The sequence below is a fragment of the Leptosomus discolor genome, chromosome 1, assembly GCF_034619465.1.
Source record: "Leptosomus discolor isolate bLepDis1 chromosome 1, bLepDis1.hap2, whole genome shotgun sequence".
Classification (NCBI taxonomy): domain Eukaryota; kingdom Metazoa; phylum Chordata; class Aves; order Leptosomiformes; family Leptosomidae; genus Leptosomus; species Leptosomus discolor.
Window position 1 is genome coordinate 162,219,733 of NC_141391.1, and position 20,146 is coordinate 162,239,878.

The 20,146-nt window shown below is 52.8% G+C and overlaps 1 protein-coding gene across 1 annotated transcript; it reads right to left on the reverse strand.

The window, feature by feature from the left end:
* Nucleotides 1-1,894: 1,894 nt before the first annotated feature.
* On the reverse strand, nucleotides 1,895-18,455 carry CBX6 (chromobox 6). Its single transcript, XM_086461694.1, is given in 6 exon segments — nucleotides 1,895-2,006; nucleotides 8,646-9,628; nucleotides 17,670-17,736; nucleotides 17,915-17,980; nucleotides 18,199-18,242; nucleotides 18,387-18,455. Coding segments are annotated over 6 exon segments (1,341 nt in total).
* Between the last annotated feature and the right edge of the window lie 1,691 nt (nucleotides 18,456-20,146).

Genomic DNA, 20,146 nt, shown 5'->3' on the forward strand with positions numbered 1-20,146 from the left:
AGCCACCTCGATGGTGACACCCTGCAGCCATGTCCCAACACTGCCCTTTCCCAGCACCCAGAAGCGCTTCCCTTCTCCCTGCTCACCAGAAGAGCACCTTTTCACCCAATACCCATCCGCTTTCCCCATTGCATCTCACCCCAATAGCACTTCCCCACTTTTTTTTTTTTTTTTCTGTAACCTTTTTTTATACATTTCTATGGGCGAGAGACTAATGGAGCGAATCTGGGACTTCAATTACACACCTTAAGAGTATTTTTCACCCTCTTTCTTAGATTAGCGTGTCATAAAGTGCACTTAGGGCCATGTTTCGGGGTTGGGAAAAGCCTAAAGCATTTTTCAGCCACCAAGTGCCAGGTTGTGCTCGGGTCTAATTTCCTTTTGAAAAGAAAAGGATGTGGGAGACCCACGGGAGTTTCTCCAAAGCACTTCAGAGGAACATGTTGAGGTTCCCCTTGCTACAGGCTGGCCTGCCCAAGTGCCCTCCCCTGCCCGCTGCATTACAGGAGAGCTTTGCCAGAGCTTCTCTGTATCCAGAAAGGTCTGAAGACCCAAACCAGAACTGACCCACGGCACGTGATAAGGTACTAAGCGTGTTCATATTTGACAGCAGAGCTGATCGATGCTGACTTAGGGCAGGTGTTTCAGTATTCCCACCAGCAGCTCCGCAGGTCACTTACGCCCAGAGCAGGTCACAGCCCACCCAGGGAAGAGAAGACAACAGGTTTTGGAATGTAACAATTTATTGGGGTTATTTTTTTTAATTTTTTTTTTTTTTTTTAAATTTTAACTCCCCATTTCTGGCATTGATACAATATTCAAGAGCAGCAGAAAGAACAAAATGTACAAGAATACAAGAGTAATTAGCACAACCCCCACCCCCAAACCTGGAGCAAACCATTTTCTTGTGGGAAGCGCCAGGGGAAGGGGTGATTCAATCACCCCTCCAGTCGCTACGCCTCCCACCCATCCGCTCTAGACAGAGTTTAGCCAGCTGGGAACTGGATTAAAAAACAAAACAAAAACCGAACAAACACTATATTTAAAATGAAAATTGCAAGACAAAAAAAAATATATAGATATACAATTCATCCGTGCACAATCCTTAAATGCATTTTTTTAAAAAATAAAAAAATTACAAGATACATATTTAGGTTTATTTTAAATTAAAAAAAAATTACCACCTTCACTCTGTATGCCAAGTGAGGGGAAATAAAGAGACAGATGGGTTGCACCAGAACCATCAGCGCTCTAGGAGTTAGGTCTGACCTTCTCTAAGAGAAAGGATAAGGCTCTGATGCTGCCAAAACTCAAGCACAGGCAGAATCTGAAGCACCAAGTACCACAAAGCTCAGTGGGGTAACTCGCCTGCTTGAAGTTCAGTATTTGCAGGAATCTGCAGGATTTGAGCCTAAGCTTGGCACTGGGGAAGGTGAAAGGAAGGAACAAATGAGGCAGGCCCCTGTCCTCCACCACCGGACAACTTTCTATCCAAAAAGAAAACAAACGAGGGGGGAAAAAAATAGCCCAAAATAGAGAGTCTCCTCTATTCTTACAGGGCGTACAAGGCTTAATGGCAGGGGAGAGGAGAAGAGGAGGAGAGGACAGCACACCAAGTCGATTAGCTCGGGGGAGGCGGGGGCATGACAACTTTTTTCTTAAAAAAAAAGTCACCACAGTGAATTTTCTTTTCTGTTTGAAAACTTGACCTAAGACTACCTCCCCCTTTGCAGCCAGGGGGCTGGAAGCAGCAGGCTCCCTTCGGGACAGCGAAAGAGCAACCCACCTGTGAAAAAGCACCCACCTGCTCAGAAGGAAACCCTCAGCACCCCCGGCAAGCGGGGCTCAGCCGTGGCGGGGGGCTGCTCGGGAGCACATGAAGGCCCTGCTAGTCCTACGAGGCCCCGAAGCGCCACAAAGTGCTTTGACGCACCCAGCCGCGCTCCTGTTGAAGCGCAAGCTCCAAACGCTCGGCTGAAGAAGGAACGAAGTCAAGAACCGAGGCCCTGCAGCGGGAATTAACACTTCAAGCTGCTCGTCCTCACCATGCCCCTTCCCCCTCGCCAGATCGATTTTCTGAGCTGCTGCCAAAGCGGGCGTCACCCTGACCGCGCCTCGCCGCTCTCCTGTCACCTCGCTTCTTCCCTGCGCCGCAGCACGGTGCTTGCTGCCCGCTTCCCTGCTCCGCTCAGCCCGGGAGCGCAGGGGGCAATCCCGGCTCCTCCACCTCGAGTGCCGCCCCTGCTGGCACTCTCAGATGGGTGCCCAGAGGGAAGAGGGCTCAGAGCACAGCGCTCACCCGAGGCGGAGGCACCCTCACCCCAAGGACCGTGCTTTCAGACGGTCCTGGAGACATTTTGTTTCCCACTGCAGAGAAGCTGGAAGGGAGAGAAGAGCTGCCAGAGGCAGCCAACCGCCACACGAAGGGCAAACTGATTACGCCTCCCTTCGCTCCCAGAAGGAGAGATTTAAAGAAAGGGAGAAAGAAGAACTCGGGGGCCCTGCAACATCCTTACAAGCGAGGCAGGTGGGACACAGGGCACCTCAGATGCACCATGCGGAACACAGGCAAAGCTGCCGGTGCCAAGGCCGTTGGCCCTGCACGGACAAGGGTGCAAACCCCACTAGCCACGTCAGTCTGACACAGGACAGCATCGAAAGGGGAGAGAAGTAGGGGACGGAAGGGCAAAGGTGAGGACGGAGACAGACTCCAACATCTCCTCCCATCTACACCCCCAAAAAGAAACGATACACATCGCATTCTGGGGAGAAACCTAAAAAAAAAAACCAGAAGCAAGAAAAGAAAATAAAGCCACTGATTCGCTCAACCCCAAAGCATTGATGAAATGAAGAGGCTTCCTGGAGTTACCGAGGGAAGGAAGCACGGACAGGGAGAGGGGGATTTCTGAAGCAATACTCGGCGCTCCTCCGGCGCTGTGCAAACGCCGCGGGAGTTGGGCTGCCAGCACCCTCAGCAGGATGGTCCCCTCCACCCACCACCCCCTTCGCACGAGGGAGACGAGGCACAGGGCAGCGACGCAGCTGGCAGAAAGGCCACGGCAAACCGAGGAGGAACAGAACCCGGGAGGCACCGAATCCCCAGCCCCGAATGAACCCTCTATAGCACAGCGCCTTCGGGGCGGAGGGCAGGAAGGCTGCACGCAGGGTGGTGGGTGAGACGGGGGGGAAAAGAAGGGAGGGGTCCTTTTATATTTATATATTTATATATAAAAAGTAAATAAGATCCCAGCTCTCGCACGATTATTGGGCAATTGAAAAATGCAGCAAAAGCAAGCGACATTGGAGTAAAAGGATGCGCCAGGCAAGGAGGAAAAGGTCTTGTCAGAAGGTGGGGAAGGAGGCAAGGGGAAAAATAAGCACTTAGCCAGACACGCGCTCCAGGTTTGTTACACCTCCCTGGGAAGAAGGGCCTGCTCCCGAGCAGCCCCACTAATGCCACGACCTGGGGCAGGCAGAAGCGTGGGGGACTCGGGACACTATCCTTCAACATGGCAACCTCTTTCTGCCAGGAGGTCCCCAGGAAGGTGATCATCTCCAAACGCTGGGAGCTGCTGAAACCTCCTCTACAAAGAGGGGCTGGGAAAGGGAGTGAAATCCCTAGGAAGACTCAGCTCAGAGACAGCTCCTACTTGGTAAAAAGCAGGATTGTGGTTGGTTTTTTTTTGTTTTTTTGTTTTTTTGTTTTGTGTTCTGTTTATATCATAAAATCTCCCTGGGAACTTCAGTATGGGGAGATGCAGAGAAATGCTCCCTTTCTTTTTTGAAAACAGAAACCAAGCAGTGGCTCACCACAGCTGGGCCTGCTCGCCACACTCTGTTTCTCTGTTTTCCATCCCAAAAGCAGCATCTCATTAGCTTCACACCTCCCCAATCCCGCTCTGCTCAGCGAGAAAAAAAGAGAGCACAAGACAGGAGGCTGCCGCTCCAAGCTGAAGGCTGTGGGAAGCACTGACAGAGCTCGATGGGCAGAGAGAGGAGAATAAGTTCCCAAGAGCAGCCCAGGCTATGGGAGGCATCGAGACATCCGTCACCTGCCACCGCAAAGCCAAGGGCACCAGAGAAGTCCAGACAAGAAAAGCTGTCCTAGCGTCCCCTGCCTGCCACCTTCTGTTCCAACATCTGGTGGCTTCCCTCTTCCCTGCAGTCACTCCCATGCACCAGATGAACACCCAGCAGAGACATCTCGGATGGGGAAGCCAGCACGCAAGAGCTGCCTCCTCACTTTGAAGCAACATTCAGGCAACTCTTTCCCCGCCACCCCGCAGGAAGCCGGAGCAGAAGGCAGTCCTACTCGAGCACGGTCCCGCCAAGGCACTCCTCTCCCCTCCCCACACCAAAACCTCCAGCATTCGCTGGCCTCACGGAGAGGGTACACCTCATTCGGCAACACCTTCAGAGCACACGAGGCAGCTCTCTCACCTGCCTCTGAAGATCTGACTACTGCCAGAGATGGGATGCCAGGCTACACACAGATGGGACTCGGTTCTGTGTCCTGATGTGGTGAATCCTATACGGAGAAATGCCACTCCCCACCTGATGCTGGAAGAAGCTAAGAGACCCTAAGGAGGAGAGGCATATCTGCTTCCCAGGAGATAAGCCCACCATGCTTAATCCTGCTTGGATATGTGGGAGGGAAGAAAAGACAGTGACTTGGCAGGAAAGGTACATGCCAACCCCAAAATCTTAGCAGCTTGCTGTGCATGCAAAGTCAGTCAACTGTTTCCATGTTGGTGGCCCGATCCACGTTCTGGCAGAACGCGACCGGCCATTTCTGAGGGCCGCTCGGCCGGAAAAACCACTTGGAGACTCCACCTTAGCTCACAGGAGAGGTATGGGAGGGAAGGGAACTCACTCCAACACTTGGGAGGCAAGGACGGGAAGGGTTTGTAGACAGGGTTCCTCCAACATGCAACTTGCCTTTTCAGCTCAGAGATCGCTGCTTAGTCTCAGAATGCCTTTCCCTCCAGTTCAAGCAAGCCAAACACCATCCCAGACATACATACTTCGATACTACAAAATACTCTTTCCTCTAAGGACCATCTAATACCACTACAGTTTGTGCAATCACTGCATTTATTATTCATTTTAAACTCTCTCTCTCTCTCTCTTCCTGTAGAAATTTTTTTTAAACTTTTCTTTTTTTATGCAAAACTAATCATTTCACTTTTTCCACTCCATCATAAAATCTCCTCTAAAAACACGACGACAAGAGAACAAACATGGCACAGACACAGAGAATATTTCCCTGTTTTTGCTTCTTTTCTTTTTTCCAGGGGTTATGGGGAAGGGAGAGGGATACTTTCAAATAAACTCCTCCCTCAACCCCATGCCCTTTTTAAAGGGCACGGCGGGATCTTCTTTCCCATCTCCATTAAGGAGCAAGGGCAAAAATCCAGAAGAAGGAGCATAACCCACGTGAATACGAAGGTAGGTTAGTCAGCCTCAAGTGGCTTGTCCACCTGAGGGAACTTGAGGCTGCTGCTGCATTCAAGTTAGCAAACCTCTAACTCGAAACAGCACAGGATCCTCATTTCGGATCCAGAGGTTCAGGGTTTGGTTCCCACCTGGTGACCCACCCAGGGAGAGATTTGTCACACAAGCAGTCGAGCTGTGTCTGCAAGCCGGATCATGCTCCTTTCTTCCTCCACAAAGAGGATCTCCTGCACGAGTTCCTCTGCCACAACAAGTCCCCGCATCTCCTCACCACAGGAAGAAGGTCCTCACGGAGTATCCCTACAATGACCCACTGTTTTGCTCTTCACAGACAGTCCCCTTGCTTGTCACTCTGGAGAAAGGCAAAACCCCTTCAATTAAACAATTCCTGCCCCCGGCCCCCAAAGAACACCATACAAGAGACACTAGGGAAAAGAATTTTGCCAAGCAAACACATCTTGGCCAAAACACATCAAGAGTTTCCTATTAAAGTTCCCTTTTATCTCCCACTTAAACGCTTCAAATTTTTTTTTTTTTCCAGAACCTCAACACCACGAAACAAAACACATCACCACATACGCACCAAACAGTAACTCAACAACCTAAAGTGACTGGCCAGTTTGCATCCACCCCACAAAGAAGCTCCTCTTATTTCACAGCCACAGAGTATTTCTCATTGAGACGGGGGGGGAAAAGAAAAAGAAAAAAAAAAAAAAAGAGAAGAATCTCCTCGCTGTTTCCTTAAGAGCGAGCTTTTCCCTATGCCTACAAACTGCTCATCTTTGAAGCTGCAGACAAATGGATAGGCTATGCTAAAACAAGGGATCCCCGGGTGTGCCAGGCACAGGAAAGATGCAAAAAAGAAAAAAAAAAAAAAAAGACACAAAAATACAGGCAGGTATTAATACAGACACGCACACAAGTCCAACAAGTTATAGGAAGCCTTAGCTTTGTGAATGGATCAGGGAAGTCTCTTTCTCCCTGCCCCTAGCTTCAGCTGTGAATGCAACCACATCCCCAAAGAGTCCACTAAGCTCTTTAATCAAGGAAAGAAAAAGAAAGAGGTGTGCAAAGGGTGGTGCTAACAGCACCTGGAATCCCCCTCGGACCATCTGCACGGACATCCAACCGCAACTGGTCTGAATTCGCCGTGCTCCACAGCTCTGAACGCCACCGGCTGCGAGGCAAGGCTTGTGGGGAGGGCAGCAAAGGTTTTATTACACCAACCCAGGCGCTGGAGGCAGGGAAAAGACAAGCTCTGGGCCCAGAAGCCCTAATTAAGGTCAGAAGCTGGTCTATCCCTTTACCGCCCCAACGACTCCTCTTGGGCAGACAAATATTACCTCTCTCCCACAAACCGCCTTCCTTCTACCCTCAGACCACTGCAACCACAAAATCACTACTCCACACGAGAGCACTCCTTGGAGCCGGCAGCTCCCGAGCATCCTCATGTGGAAGCACCAGAGGGGCCAATTCCACTCGTGTTCACCCACCCAGGGCAGGTTTGTAAGTAGGTGAGCCCTGGCATGGGGAATTTTTTCCACCCTTTTCACCTCTGCAGCATGTTATGTAGAAGTGACACCCCTCTGCCCTATCCCAAAAACCAGGGAGAGGGCTGAGAGGGTGAGGCTCTCCCACCAATTGATCAGCACCTCTTTCCCTTGCCCCTACAGGCTGAGTCCTGTGCGAGTAGGGGGAGAAGGGAGAGCACAGGAATAGCATCTCACTGTGAAGCTTAGGACCCACACAGAAATGGCAGGCAAAAGAGCGAGCTTATTTTGGATGTGAACAAGGGTGGTCGGGGAAAGAGGGAGCTGTGAGTAACGTACAGCAAGCTGCAGTCTTGCTCGCTCCTACTTGCTAGGGGGGGGAAGAGAAGGAATTTCTAGATCAGCTCATGAGCTCTAGGGGGAGAGATCCAGTGCACATGCATATGATGTGAGAGAGACCGTTATTTCTTATTAGCACCTTTGGCTGACAGTTGTAAGGGCTGTTTCAGATGCTGAAAACACAGAGGGGAACCCTCTTCCGGGCCATCCACCACAGGGAAGGGAGAGCAGGGGAGACTGAAGGAAGCAGAAACAGCGAACCACCCGCCTTAGCAGCCCTCCCTCCCTCCAAGGGAGTGGGGGGAAGCAAAAAGGGTCGGGGGAAGCTTATGCGCAAGGCGGGAAACCAGCCTCACCCGGCTGGGGCAGCTTCACGCTGTCAGCGTTATCTTCCCCCAAGCTGAAGGATGGATGCATGGCCCACTCCCACTTCCACCACAGAAAGGCTGGGGAAGGGCATTTCATGCCCTCTCCCCCAAGCAAGTGCAAGTGATGAACACCAGGAGGAAGATCTGGGCCAGAAGCAGACTCCCCTTTTCTTCCCTTCCCCCTGCTGAGCAAGTTGGAAGATGCAGGAGGAGGGACCAGGGCACCTGAAAGCGCCCATACAACTGCCAAGGTAGCACCAATAGTCAAAGGAAAGGGGAAGCCAATATGGGGGCGTATGCTGCACGGGGCACCCCCCACCGCTCCAGCTTTGTCTCAAGCACCTTCCAGGCATGACGCTTCACCTGTCCCTTTCCCCCTCGCTCTGGGGGCACCTGGATGCCACGAGGACAGCACAGGAGAGGGCAGATCCAGGCTGCATGCCAAGAAGGGGCAGGATGGCAGGATCAGAGTCATGGCAATGGAGAAATGTAGGAATGGAAGAGACTGCATGCACATTGTGGGAAAAGGCCTGGGGGTTGTGGGCGAGGGCTCCAATCCTCTTCCATCTTCCCCTCAAAGGTCTGGAGCTCCTCTTCAGTTTTTGTCAAAGATGGAAGGGGAAGAAGGAGGAAGAGCACCTCCCCCACCACCCCCACAGGCACACGCTTACCCTTCCCTCATACCCAAAGGTTCCACCGCCCGTTGGACAACACCACATTCAAGGACAAACAACCACTCCCCAGCCCCACCACGACCCTCCCTGCCTCCTCCCAGTGGCAGCGACACCCAGGAACAGTAGGTGCCCCTGCTCCCCGCCACTGACACACTCCAGCCGCCAGGCAAGAGGGAGTGGGCAGGGGGAAAGGAGGAAGGGTGGCAGTGAGGGCAGAGGGACAGCCAAAGGGAGAAGGAGAGAACTAAGGACAGCCATTCGCACCACGACTTCTCGCAGGTAGAGCTCCCCCCACGCCCCTGGAGCGGGGGGGGGGAAACCTGGCTGCTCACTTGCTGCCTCCTCCACCGCCGCCGCCCGCCGCCACCTTCTCAAAATCCTCCGCGTTGCAGAACTCCTTGATGGTGACGGTGAGGAGGTTGCTGGTGACATCCGTGACCACCACGTTAGAGCAAGGGGACATCTCGGGACGCCAGTCGCCGGCCTCCTGCTCCGGGTCAGACGAGGAGAGGGACAAGGAGGGTGTCTGCCCCCCACTGCACCCTCCCGGCGGAGAACGCTTGCTGGTGGCGGCTGACTCGGGTGGGATCGAGAGGTCGAGGACCTCCGACTCACGCCAGTCGGGGATGGCTGGGCTGAGGGTCTCGGGGAGCAGCTTCGGAGGGGAATCATCTGGGTCAGAGGAGGAGTGGGGGGCGGGTGATGGGCAGCCAGAGGAGCTGGAGCTGGGGGCATCATAAGGGGTGGAGCCCATAATGAGCCCACAGGAGGCTGCCTGGGAGCCTTCGGCCTCCCCTTTGCCCTCCAGAGAGGGGGCAGGCGCAGCGGACGGCTTATTGTAGAGCGAAAAGGCGCCGAACTTCATGTGGCGGATCTGGGTGCGGAGGACGCTCTCGCTGAACTTTTTGCTCTTGCCAATGACGCGGTTTCGGGACGGGATCTTGGGCCGAGCCAGGCCCCCAGCCCCGTTGGCCGGCTTCCCACCTTTGTCAATGACCTTAAGGTTGAGGATGATGCGGCTGCGCTTGGGCTCACGGGGTTTCACCTTACGGTTGATGATGCGGACGGTTTCCGAGAAAGGAGAGACAGGAGGACGGATGCCAGCCCCGCTGCCCACGCTCCCGCCGTTCTGGGGGTCCGGACGGGGCAAGGGGCGCCGGGACATGCGGTGGCATCGCCGGATGTCTTTCTTGAGCCGGTGCACCGCGGCGCTGGAGTGGAGCTTGGGAGAGGAGGTGCTAGAACCAGGCTTGACAGAAAAGTGTACATCCCCAATGTGGAGGGCCTCCGCTTGGGCCCGAGCCTGCGGTGGTGGGGAGAGAGAAAAAAAAACAGGGTCAGAGAGGCAGCCTAAGCGCAGCCAAATCTCAAATTGGGCGTTGCTCACCTCAAGACACGCGCTTATGAGCAATGCCGTGTCACATTTATACCCTCATCAACAACAAGCACACATACACACCTATGGACTAGTGCAAGGGGCACCGCCTACATCCTTTTTGGGCAGCTAATGACTCCCTAGGCCGTGCCCCTGTTGACACACCCTCCAGCCATGTTTCAGGGTTACGGCTAATGGTTTCCAAGGACCCCCTCTGTCATCATCAGCCAATGTGCACAACCCTCCCCCATCAGCCAAACAGCCAAGAGTCCTCCTAGGCACTGGGGCTGTTAGTGTGAGTTAGCATGCAAAATTAGGTACTAGTCCCATGACAGGGGACTGTATCAGGTCCTCTATGAAATGAGCAGGAGACAAGGGGGAGAAGAAAAGTAATGCATTCAATTCTCTTCCCCTCCCACAACCAAACTCATCTGCTCTGGAAAGCATGGTAGAAGGTGGTCCTGAGGAACACAGATGGAGGTGGGTGAGGGTGGTCTGACAAAGCTGTCTTAGCTAAAGACAAGAAATACAGAGATCTGAAGCTCAATTTTAACTAGAGACCACAAAGAAACGGTTTACCCTTCCTCTGCTGTGGGAGCAAGGTCCAGTGTTTAAAACCAGACACTAGGCCAGCTGGAATTCAAGTCAAGTTTAACTGCATCCCAACGAAGAGATTGCTTTGTCCTTTTGAACACCACACTTGTTTGAAAGCTACTAATGAAACAGGGCAGGAACAGCATTGGTTCAGCTGCTCAGTGCCAGCCCTCCCTGAGAGCCAGGGCAGGAGAACAAGACTTTTAAGCTCTTCTGGTGCTTGGAGATAGTGCCAAAACCTGCCCTGATTCATGCACCAAAGACAGGAACGTCCTCTGGCAGCAGGAACAGTTTTGTTGATAAGTGGAGGCAGTATGACCTGAAGACCCTGTGGACATGGAAACCCAGAGTGTATTCTTACATGACACCTTGTGAGAACACAGTTGCTTGCGGAGCTCAGCCTCCCACCTGCACCCTGCTCCTTGCCCAAAGCAACCCGCTCCTTACTGCCTCACAGCAGCGGTCACAGGCAGAAGTGACCCAGGCCTGGAGGGGACAGGCGAGCCCCCTTGATTGCCCATCTAGCGAGCAGCTTCCCCCACCTCGTGGGCACAACAAGAACTGCAGTGCTAGAAAACAGCTGCTTTTCCTCCCCAACTTTTCCATCCCCTTACCCCCTAGCACAGGCCAAGATCGGGATGGCTTCTTGCCAACTAAGAGCTTAAGCTCTCCAACACCATCTCCTTTGTCACCCTGCAGGCTGTGCCTCCTACCAGAGAAATGCCTGGGGGAAAATCCGTGCGTGTAAAGGCAGGGATCTAACAGATCTAAGCGAGGGGCCCAGGCCAGCTCTTGCACAGTAAGCTCAAAGCCCTGGCCCCACATCCCCAGAGCTTTGCTGTCACCCAGTGTGCCCCTCTTCTCCCACCGGCATCCCCATGGGAACCACAGAAGATCCTGAACGAGCAGAGAACAGAGACGTTAAGACATTTTGTTCCTCCCTGGGTAATGCTGGATGATCATGCCCTTCAGTACTACTTGTATCCTGGCTTTAAAAGGACTGCAAAGATGAGGCCTCCTTCCCCAGCTGTAGGTGAAAACGCAGACTGAAGGCTCACAGCTGAATCAGGGCCTCTAGAATTTGTATTAGCCAACTGACAAAGAAACAGGGACGGGTAACACGACTGCCAAGGCAGGCACAGCTACTCTCCACATTAACCCTGGGTGGTACAAGGCTGTTTCACGCAGCTAGAGGGAAGCATCCCCAGCACAGACAAACACCAACATGTCCTGCTGTTGCAAGAAGCATCCTAGTGTCCAGCTAGTTTCTCTTTGCTCAGCCTCGCACACTACTCCATACCCCAAAACTGTTCAGAAAATGAATAGTTAGACACAGTTCCTGTCCCAGGCATCCTACAAGCTGGAGCACAGCAACAGCACCAAGGAACTCCCTGTGCCACGTATCAACTCTCCCCATCCCTTCCCAGTGATCCACAACTTAAGAGACCCTGCAGACCCTGTCCGGAGGTCACAGCCACAGACAGATGCACATCGAGGGCTGTGCTTGCTCCCTCTCTGCTCAGGTCCCTGAAGCAGATGGCAGACACCAGGACAAGCTACAGTTTGCTTTTTGACATTACCTACCAGCACAGCCTGGATTAACAACTTTATTCTTCCTTTTCCCCTCTTCCCCATCACAGTCAGCCATTCTAGCACCGCTGGCTCTTATGCTTTGGGCTTCTCGCCAATTTACCACTGCTCAGCTGAGGGCAAAGTGCAACACAATGTCCCGTTCCAAAACGCAGGACAGGGAAGCCAGAGAAGAGGGTACAGACAGATGCACCAGTAAAAATCCTTGATCCACAGCTTCAGTGGATAGACACAGGCATCTTTCAGGGCCTCTCCTGCTGCCAACACTGCATGACTTCTAGATTAATTCCCTACACTGTAATCACCCCTCAGAGGGAGGGGTTCTGCCCCGAGTCGAGTCTGATTGCCGCCTGCCCACAGTGCTGCCTTCCACCACCCGTGTAAGAAAGAAGGTGGTCTCCTCCGAGTCTGGGGGAACTAGTTACAAACACCCACAGTTGCCTTATACACCCCAAAATCCCTCAGCAAAGCTTTCCATCAACCACCAAAGAAAAGCAATAACGCTGAGATGGTCACTGCCCAGCCACTTCCACAGTCCTGCTGATTTTACTTTCTCAGCCTGTGCACATTAATCAGCTCCCATCCTGTTTTGACAGGGACACCTGCCTTGGTTTTGTGCTTACACAGAGGCTAGCGCAGAGCCCTGTTCCACGGTTAGGACTTTTCCAGTGTGCCACAACCACTAGGTCTCCTTTACTTGCTATGTGTCTACGTTTCCAGTTACTTCTGGGGCACTTCCTCAAGGCTGAAGCTGTCTCTTAACTCATGTTTCAGCTCCCTGCATTTATTACATTTCAGTTTCGGTAGTCTCCAGGCAGACTACATGCAGCACCGATCTCTTTGGCCAGATTATTAAGAGAGAGGGTAAGCTGGGACCCAACAGTGTCCCCCCCAGGTGCTACACTGCTATCCCCAGCAACCAGCTTCAAGATAAGTTCCAAAGAGCAACATGCAAATATTCAGCTTACCTGGAAAAACAAGCTCAAGGTAAGGTTTCAAGAAAAATACTATCAGATGCTTTATCTGAGACCAGCCCCCAGAGCTCTCTCACTTGTGAAGCTCAGTATTCCTACCACAGGATCAGGTTTATCTGGGCATCAACTACACAAACTCAAGTCTCTTCCCTGCAGAGGACAGCACATTTTCTGGGCTCTCCTTCTCCTCCTTCCAACTTTACATTAAGTAACTTGCTACCTCCGGTTTGGAAAGAGCTCAGTATTCAGTTTTATCTGTTGGAAACGCAGTTCTCCCTGCTACAGCTTCATTCCTGGATCACACTCACAAGCCATATGAGCAAAAGTTCTTTGAAAAACAAACCCATTTAATCCTTTCAGCTGTGTCACTGCAATTTGCTACTTAGCTCGGAAGTTTTCCAAAAGGAAACTACGTCTCCAGGTTTTGCTGTTTTCACCTGCAGGATTTGCTCACTGCTGAAGAGGTACTCGGCATGTATACGAAGTAATTCACTCTCTGCTTACAGCTCAGCCTACATCAGGATGCAGCTTCTGGAGGCTTGCTGCAGTGCTCTGTCACGAGAGCAAGCCAATTGCTAGCATTGCTTCCCTTCCCCCCTCTTCCCTTTTGGGATATGTATCACCTTTATTTAGCTTGTACAGCTCTCCCTCATTGCCCCTGGGAACTAGTATATCTCCCTCATTCCCTACTATTTCTGAATAAATGTCCCCCGAGGCCCAGCAAGCATATTTGTTCATTCATTCCCTTAACGCAGAGGCACACAAGCACGTACACGGACACGTGCTTAGAAAAGCCTCTCTTACCTGATTTGTATCAAAACCTCTGCAATTTGGAAGAAAAAAAAAAAAAAGACCAAAAAAGAGACCTTCTAAGGCAACAGATTTCTAGTTAATTATTTCAAAATCAAGTCATTTCCAGTGGTGCTGCTGCACCATAGTAGCGCTACTCTCTCATAAATTACTCGTTCTGCTTTGTCTTTTATTCTCCACCTGCATTCCCACAGTCCTTGCTCCAAACAGCATTCGCAAGAGCTCTTCTTTCCCCTTTTTGGCTGCCATTCTGCCTTTTTATCGCCCTCTTTCTTCTGCAGTCTTCCAAGTGACAAGGCAACAGCAAGGCAGTTCATAGCACAGTTCTCCCAAGCAACACTGCCATAAACTAAAGTTTCCCTACTGGATGGAGAACAAAATGCTACAAAGGGGAACGGTCTGTTTTCAAACCGCTCAGGGATAATTTACGAACAGGGAGGAGATCAAAAGAAACCCAACTCCAAACTCCAACTTTAGAGTTCAAGGAAGGGCAAAGTGACAGAAAACCACGCTGCTCGACCCCTTCTTCCCCCCTCTCCCACTAAGGCTGTCTTTTACTCTACTCTCCCTTACTTCTTCCTTCCCATTAACCTTCTCCAGTCTTTTCACCTGAGTATTTACAGCCACCCCAACTCGGGGGCTTTGCTAGCCACCCACTGAGCTTGCAGCCCTGTCTCTTAATAGCACTTGCTAGACTTTATTAGATTAGTTGGCAAGTTTTACATTCCACACAGCAGAGTGCCGGGGGAAGAGCAAAATAAAAAGAGCAAACTGAGCAGTGGAAAAAGAGGAAGATCACTATAGCACGCGCTATGTCTTTTGCTAACCTCGCACAAGCTTCCATTCTGACCTGCAGCTGAAGGGCCTGTCCTCAAGGACTTCTGCCAGCCACCTACGTAGTAAGGTAAGAGCCTTACGTACAGCGCTGCCCGTTTCAGACCACAGACTCTGCTTCCCATACACTCGGTCCAGAGCTTGCAGCATACCAGCAGCCTCCCAAGAATTACAACCTCCCGCCAAGCTTGATCTCAGCTGTGGGAAAGTTTGCCCCTAGTATGCAGAGGATAAAGACCCATTTCCTGCCCAAAACTTTGCAGTTGAAGTTTGCACGGGTCACTTTCAACACTGGCCATCTTGACAGTGGTATTACAAAGCCTGGACTGCAATTTCCCTTTGCAGTCGGATCAAAAGAGCAAGTGTTAAGAGAGCTCTCAGCGACAGGAGCCTGGCTTACAAAGGCAGCAGGTGGCCAAAGACGCAGCTTTTCAAAGATTTTCCAAAGGCGTGGGCCACTAACCTGTAGGAATGCTTTCTGAAAATCCCCCGGGGTGCCTATCTGCAGCTTTTGAGAACTAATCCTGGGATAAACCTAGCCCCAACTGCAAACTAAAACACCCACACAAGCCAGGGGAGTGAGCAGCCTATCAGGGCACTAATGCCTTACTGGAGACTCAGGAGCCTAAGTTTAAGCACTGATACACGTGCAAAATTCTAGCAAGCCACCGAGTCGAGGCCAGACTAGTCTCCCAAAGTAGTCCTAGGCCAGACTCCTGCTTAAACATCACTGCATCCAGGCCTAATCTGTTCAGTTAACAGTTCAAAAAGAATATTGTTCTAACTGCCAACTCCAAAGGCTCCCTCTGGGATACAAGAATCAAATTTCTTCCCCTGCTTCTGAAATTCTCACTGGCAAGAGATTCTGCAGCTGAAGGAACCAAAAACATCGTCAGCGATGCACGAGGCAGAACCAAATCCCACTCCTCCCGCAGCAGCACCGGTGCTGCAGGGCTGGCAGAGGTCAAACCCCCATTTTGGGCAGGGCAGAAGAATCGACCGAGACCTGCATGCGATGTCAACTACCATGCCGGTCCCTGTCGCATTTCTAGCTGCAGTTGCGTTGCTCGTGGTTTGCCTGAACAGAGCTCAAACAAGTTCAAGATAGGGCTCGCTAAGATAGAGTTACTTCTTGCTGCCTGGCCTGGGGTGTTATTTTTAGGGTAGGATCCATAGTCACAGAAAAACGGCAAGTGGCAGCACTCTGCCCTGCCAGCCTCTCCCACAACGTGGCACCAGCCTTCAGGGGAGCTCATCTCGCTCCCTATTGCGATCCATCTCCTACAAAGTAGCAAGCCAGCTCCGCAAACCTACAGGTTTTCAGTAGCGTTCGAGAAGCTGGCAGAAGGAAGATGTGCCACAGAAACGTGTCAGGGATGTGATTCAAAGGATGCTGTTGAATAATTCAGGTTCCAAGTTTAGGGGGGTTTTAAAGGGCAAGGGGAGAAGAGGAGGAATGAGTGGGTTTTATTTTTGAGTTTGGGGGTTGGCTTTGGTTTTTTAAATGTGAAAAATTGGCAATTGATTCTGCCTTACCACGTTCAAAATCAAAATGAAAAGAAACTGATTACACAGAGTAACATTAAAAGCACAGCATAAACACTTCTCCACCACACTGCACAACGTCAGGTGTTACAAATACCACTGTTTTTTAATTCAAGCAGAGAACTATTTTAAGCTGGTGGTTTCCCTTTAAGTGTTTCTCTGCATTGTTGGAAACCTAAACACAAGGGTTTCATTTAATGCATGACTGCCAGAAAGAGAAAAACCAACCAGTCTAGTTTCCCTGAATAAAGTGTAAGAGGTGGCACATATCAGTTATGTTTGTAGTTCTCAGTCTGCAGACACAGAAAACGGTTAGCAGAAAAACAGGCAGTGAGGGAGAAGAGTGGTTCCATCAGCAGGACTTTCTGAGGATTACCACGGTCCCCTGGGTTTTACTTGGGGCATCAGAGCACGCCTGTTCCTGCATTTCTTCTGTCTGCTTCGTTTCGTCCTCTTAAAGCAGAGGAGAGGTGATACAGTACCCCTCACCGCTCTTTCTGGTGCTCACACAGTTAAAGTGCTACACTGACTTGAGTAAAGCTCCAACCGCTGTCAGGCAAAGAAAAGTATTAACCTGTTTCACAGATGGGGAAACATGCACAAAGGCTAAATGACTTGCCCAAAGCCATAGGATGACTTAGTGATAGTGATACCTTACCACAGGGTCCACCCTAGCTGTTCCAGGGCTTTATACCAGATCAAAACCAGGGAAGCTGTGAACTCGCTCATCTGTCTTAATCATACAAAGAAGGGTTGTTTCTACGTTCATTTGAAGTTTGAGACTGAGATAGTTGGAGAGGAAGGGGGGAAAGAGGGGAGCAAAGCAAGGAGTTTTGTCTTTAAACTAATAAACCCACAGAGCTCGCACAGCAGTCATGCAGATTTCTTAATTAAAAAAATAAAGTAAAAGAAAAAATAGAAGGGTGCAGCACCAGGGACTATCTTCCTCGTTCTTCACCGCAAGCAAGCAGAGATGCTACAACAACATCTCTTCTTGCAGAGATGCTGGGTCTATCAGAGGGGAACTGGAAACTTCAGCTGCTATCCTACACAGAGGTGAAACACTCCTCCTCCTCCTCCCCCCCCCCCCCCCCCCACTCCCCCCAAAAAAGTGAAACAAGCCTACAGTTTACAGATCAAAACATGAACCCTTCATGAAACTCCCATGGAGCACCTACATGCTGAAGCACAACCGGAGGAGCACAAGCGGCAGCGGGATTCCCGCCACAGCTGCCCAATTGCTCAGCATGCTGCTAAGTTGCAGGGCACAGGCTGGATGGAATAGGCTGCTGATGGCAAAGGGAGCGAGGCTGGCTAGCTCTCCACTGCGGCAGCAGAAGGCCGTAAAGAAGGAGAGGATAGTGGAAAGAGAGATTGCAGCCTCACTGTGCACATCTGCGTGTACCGACCGTCCTGCTGGGCCACGCGTCGCACACGCACACACTCCCCCCTCACATGCTTCTGCATCTCTACCCCCCACCCATTCCGTGTCGGGTTGTCCCCACGTTCCCAGAGCCAAGCAGCAGGCACAAGTCACTTGAAAGTCCAGCCCTTCCAAGGGCACACACCAGCAAGGTTTAAGAGACATTTGGCTAGGCCTAAGTTATTTAAATAAGAGTTACCTTCAGGAGAAAAGTTTTAGGCTTAGGTCCTCTCTTCTTGGGCCCATACAGCTCACGCTCTCGTTCCCTTTAGGGAGCCAAATTTATCAAGAAGTTAAAACTTTTCCCAAAGGGAGAAACAGAAGTATACAAGTTTAAAAAAAAAAAAAAAAAAAAGCGCCTGAGACGCCCTTTCCCGCTCACTCACCCACCCGAAGCCAAACCTGCTGCAGCCCCCCAGCCCGCGGTGGGGGATGAGCACTCACTTCTGCTCGAAGGCGGCGATGAGGCGGGAGTCCAGGATGTTCTCCTCGGGTTCCCAGGTGCTGTACCTGCCGGGGCGCGGGCAGCGGGGGGGGGACACGGGGACACACAAGCGGAGGGGTTAGCGCCCAAACCCCCCCCACAGCCGTACGCAGAGACCTCCCTCCCCCCCCCCCCATCCCATCTCACCCCATCCCGTCCCGTCTCTCCCCTCCACCCCCGCAGCCCCGGGGGCGGCCCCCCGCGGGGCGGCGCGGGCGAGCCCCCCCCAGCGGGATACACTCACTTGATGGCCCAGCCTTTCCATTTCACCAGGTACTCGATGCGCCCCTGCAACACACGGGGGAAGGGGAGAGAGGGGGAGTGAGGCGGGGGGCCCGGCGGGCCGGCGAGCGGCGCGGACGGGGCCCGGCAGCGAGCGGCGAGGGGGGTCCCGCGACCGCCCCGCCACCCCGGGGCCGGTCGGCCCCTCACCTTTCGGATGCGCCGCTTGATGATGGACTCGGCGGCGAAGACGCGCTCCCCCACTGCAGACAGCTCCATCTTGCTCCTCAGCGGCGGCGGCGGCGGCGGCGCCCACAGCCCATAATAATCCCGCCCGCCCGCGCCGCCCCGCCCCCTGCCCCCCCCGCCCCGCCCTCCTCGTGCCGCCGGCGGCTCGCGCACGCCCGCGCGCCCCCTCCCGCCGCGGCCGCGCGTGACCCTCCCCCGTGGCGGAGGGGAGGCGGTTGCTAAGGGGGGGGGGGGGCGCGCGCAGGCGCCGCCCGTTCAAGGGGCCGCGCAGCGGGCGGTGCGAGGGCGGGGGCTCTACCACTACCCCCCCCCCCCCCCTTCCGCCGTGAGGGGGGGACCCGGCGCCGTTCGCCAGCACCCCCCCAGCCCGGGGGACGGCGATGGGGGCCAGGGACCAGCGGCGGGCGGGGGAGCGGGAAGGGAAGGGAAGGGAAGGGAGGGGAAGCCCGCCCAGGCAGACCCTCGGCATGGCGGCGGTGCTGCTGCGCCTCCGCCGCCCCAGCCCCTTCCCGCTCTCACGGGTCCTTTTTTATTTTTTTTAACTTAAAACAATGGCGGCAGCGGGGCCCGCGCAGCCTCCTCTCCTCCTCTGTCACCCACCTCTAGCCGGCGGGGTGGCACCGGGGGGTAAATGGGGAAGCAGGCGGTTTGAAAGTACCTACCACGGCAAAAACTAGCAATAAAGGCGCTTAAATCCCTTTTTCTTTCTCCCTTTTGGCTGGTGCTTGTACGTGCCCTCATTTTTTGAGCCGTTAGCAGGTACTACAAGGTAAATGGGCCAAGCATGCTTTGGAATAAACCTTTAGGAAAAAAAAAAGAAAAATGTTAAGTCACTTAGAGGAATTCCCTGCCCTGAGTGTTGCTGCAAAATCCTATTTAATTTGCAGTGTGCTTCACACTCTCTTCCAGGTGCTAAAAAGACAGAAAAGAAAAAACCTCGGTCAAATAATCGTTCTCTGTGATTCAAAATGGAAGCTCCCGGCCCTGCAGCTGTCTTCATGTGGAGCTCGTGGTCCTCCTACCTGGAGGTACCACCCAGCGCAGCAGGACAGCACGTTCTCCTGCTTCAGCTCCGTTTTTAGGGTGAGGAGAGGGGGTGTTTCAGAACGACACCCTCTGGAGGAAGGGGCAGTTGTGAGGAGGGCTGGAGGCAGCGGCCAACTTGTTGCTGCTCTTTCTCAGCCCACCATGACCTCACCAGCTACCTGCGGAGCGTTGGCACCCCTCTGCTGCCTGCGTTTCAGCCGGCCTGGCAGGGAGCGCTCACAGCCCCTGTGGCCTTTGCTAACCCTTTCTCCATTTGCATCCGCCTCCCCTTTCCCTCTCCACCTCTGGCTCAGAGGTTCCACCCAGAAGGAGGATATTCTGGAAATGGCACTACTTGCAGGGATGGATTTCCCAAAATCCAGGTGGGCAGGTAGGACAACGAGCGTTTTCCTCACCGCCTGCAATTCAGGCAAGATCCGTCATGGCATTTTTTTCTTTTCTACCTTAGCAGCTGAAACGTTACAGCCACCACAAGCTCTCTGACCAGTGGAAAAGCAACTCAAGAGAGGACGTGTTCCCCACCGCCTTGTCCTCGTTCGAAGGGGGGTGGATGGGGAGGCTGCTGAATGCTGACAGAGGAGAGACGGCAAATGGACAGTCAGACGGACCCTGGTTCAGAAGGTGTGAACGATTCGGAGAATAAGGTGTTTCTGTGGTCAGGGACTGAACCATGG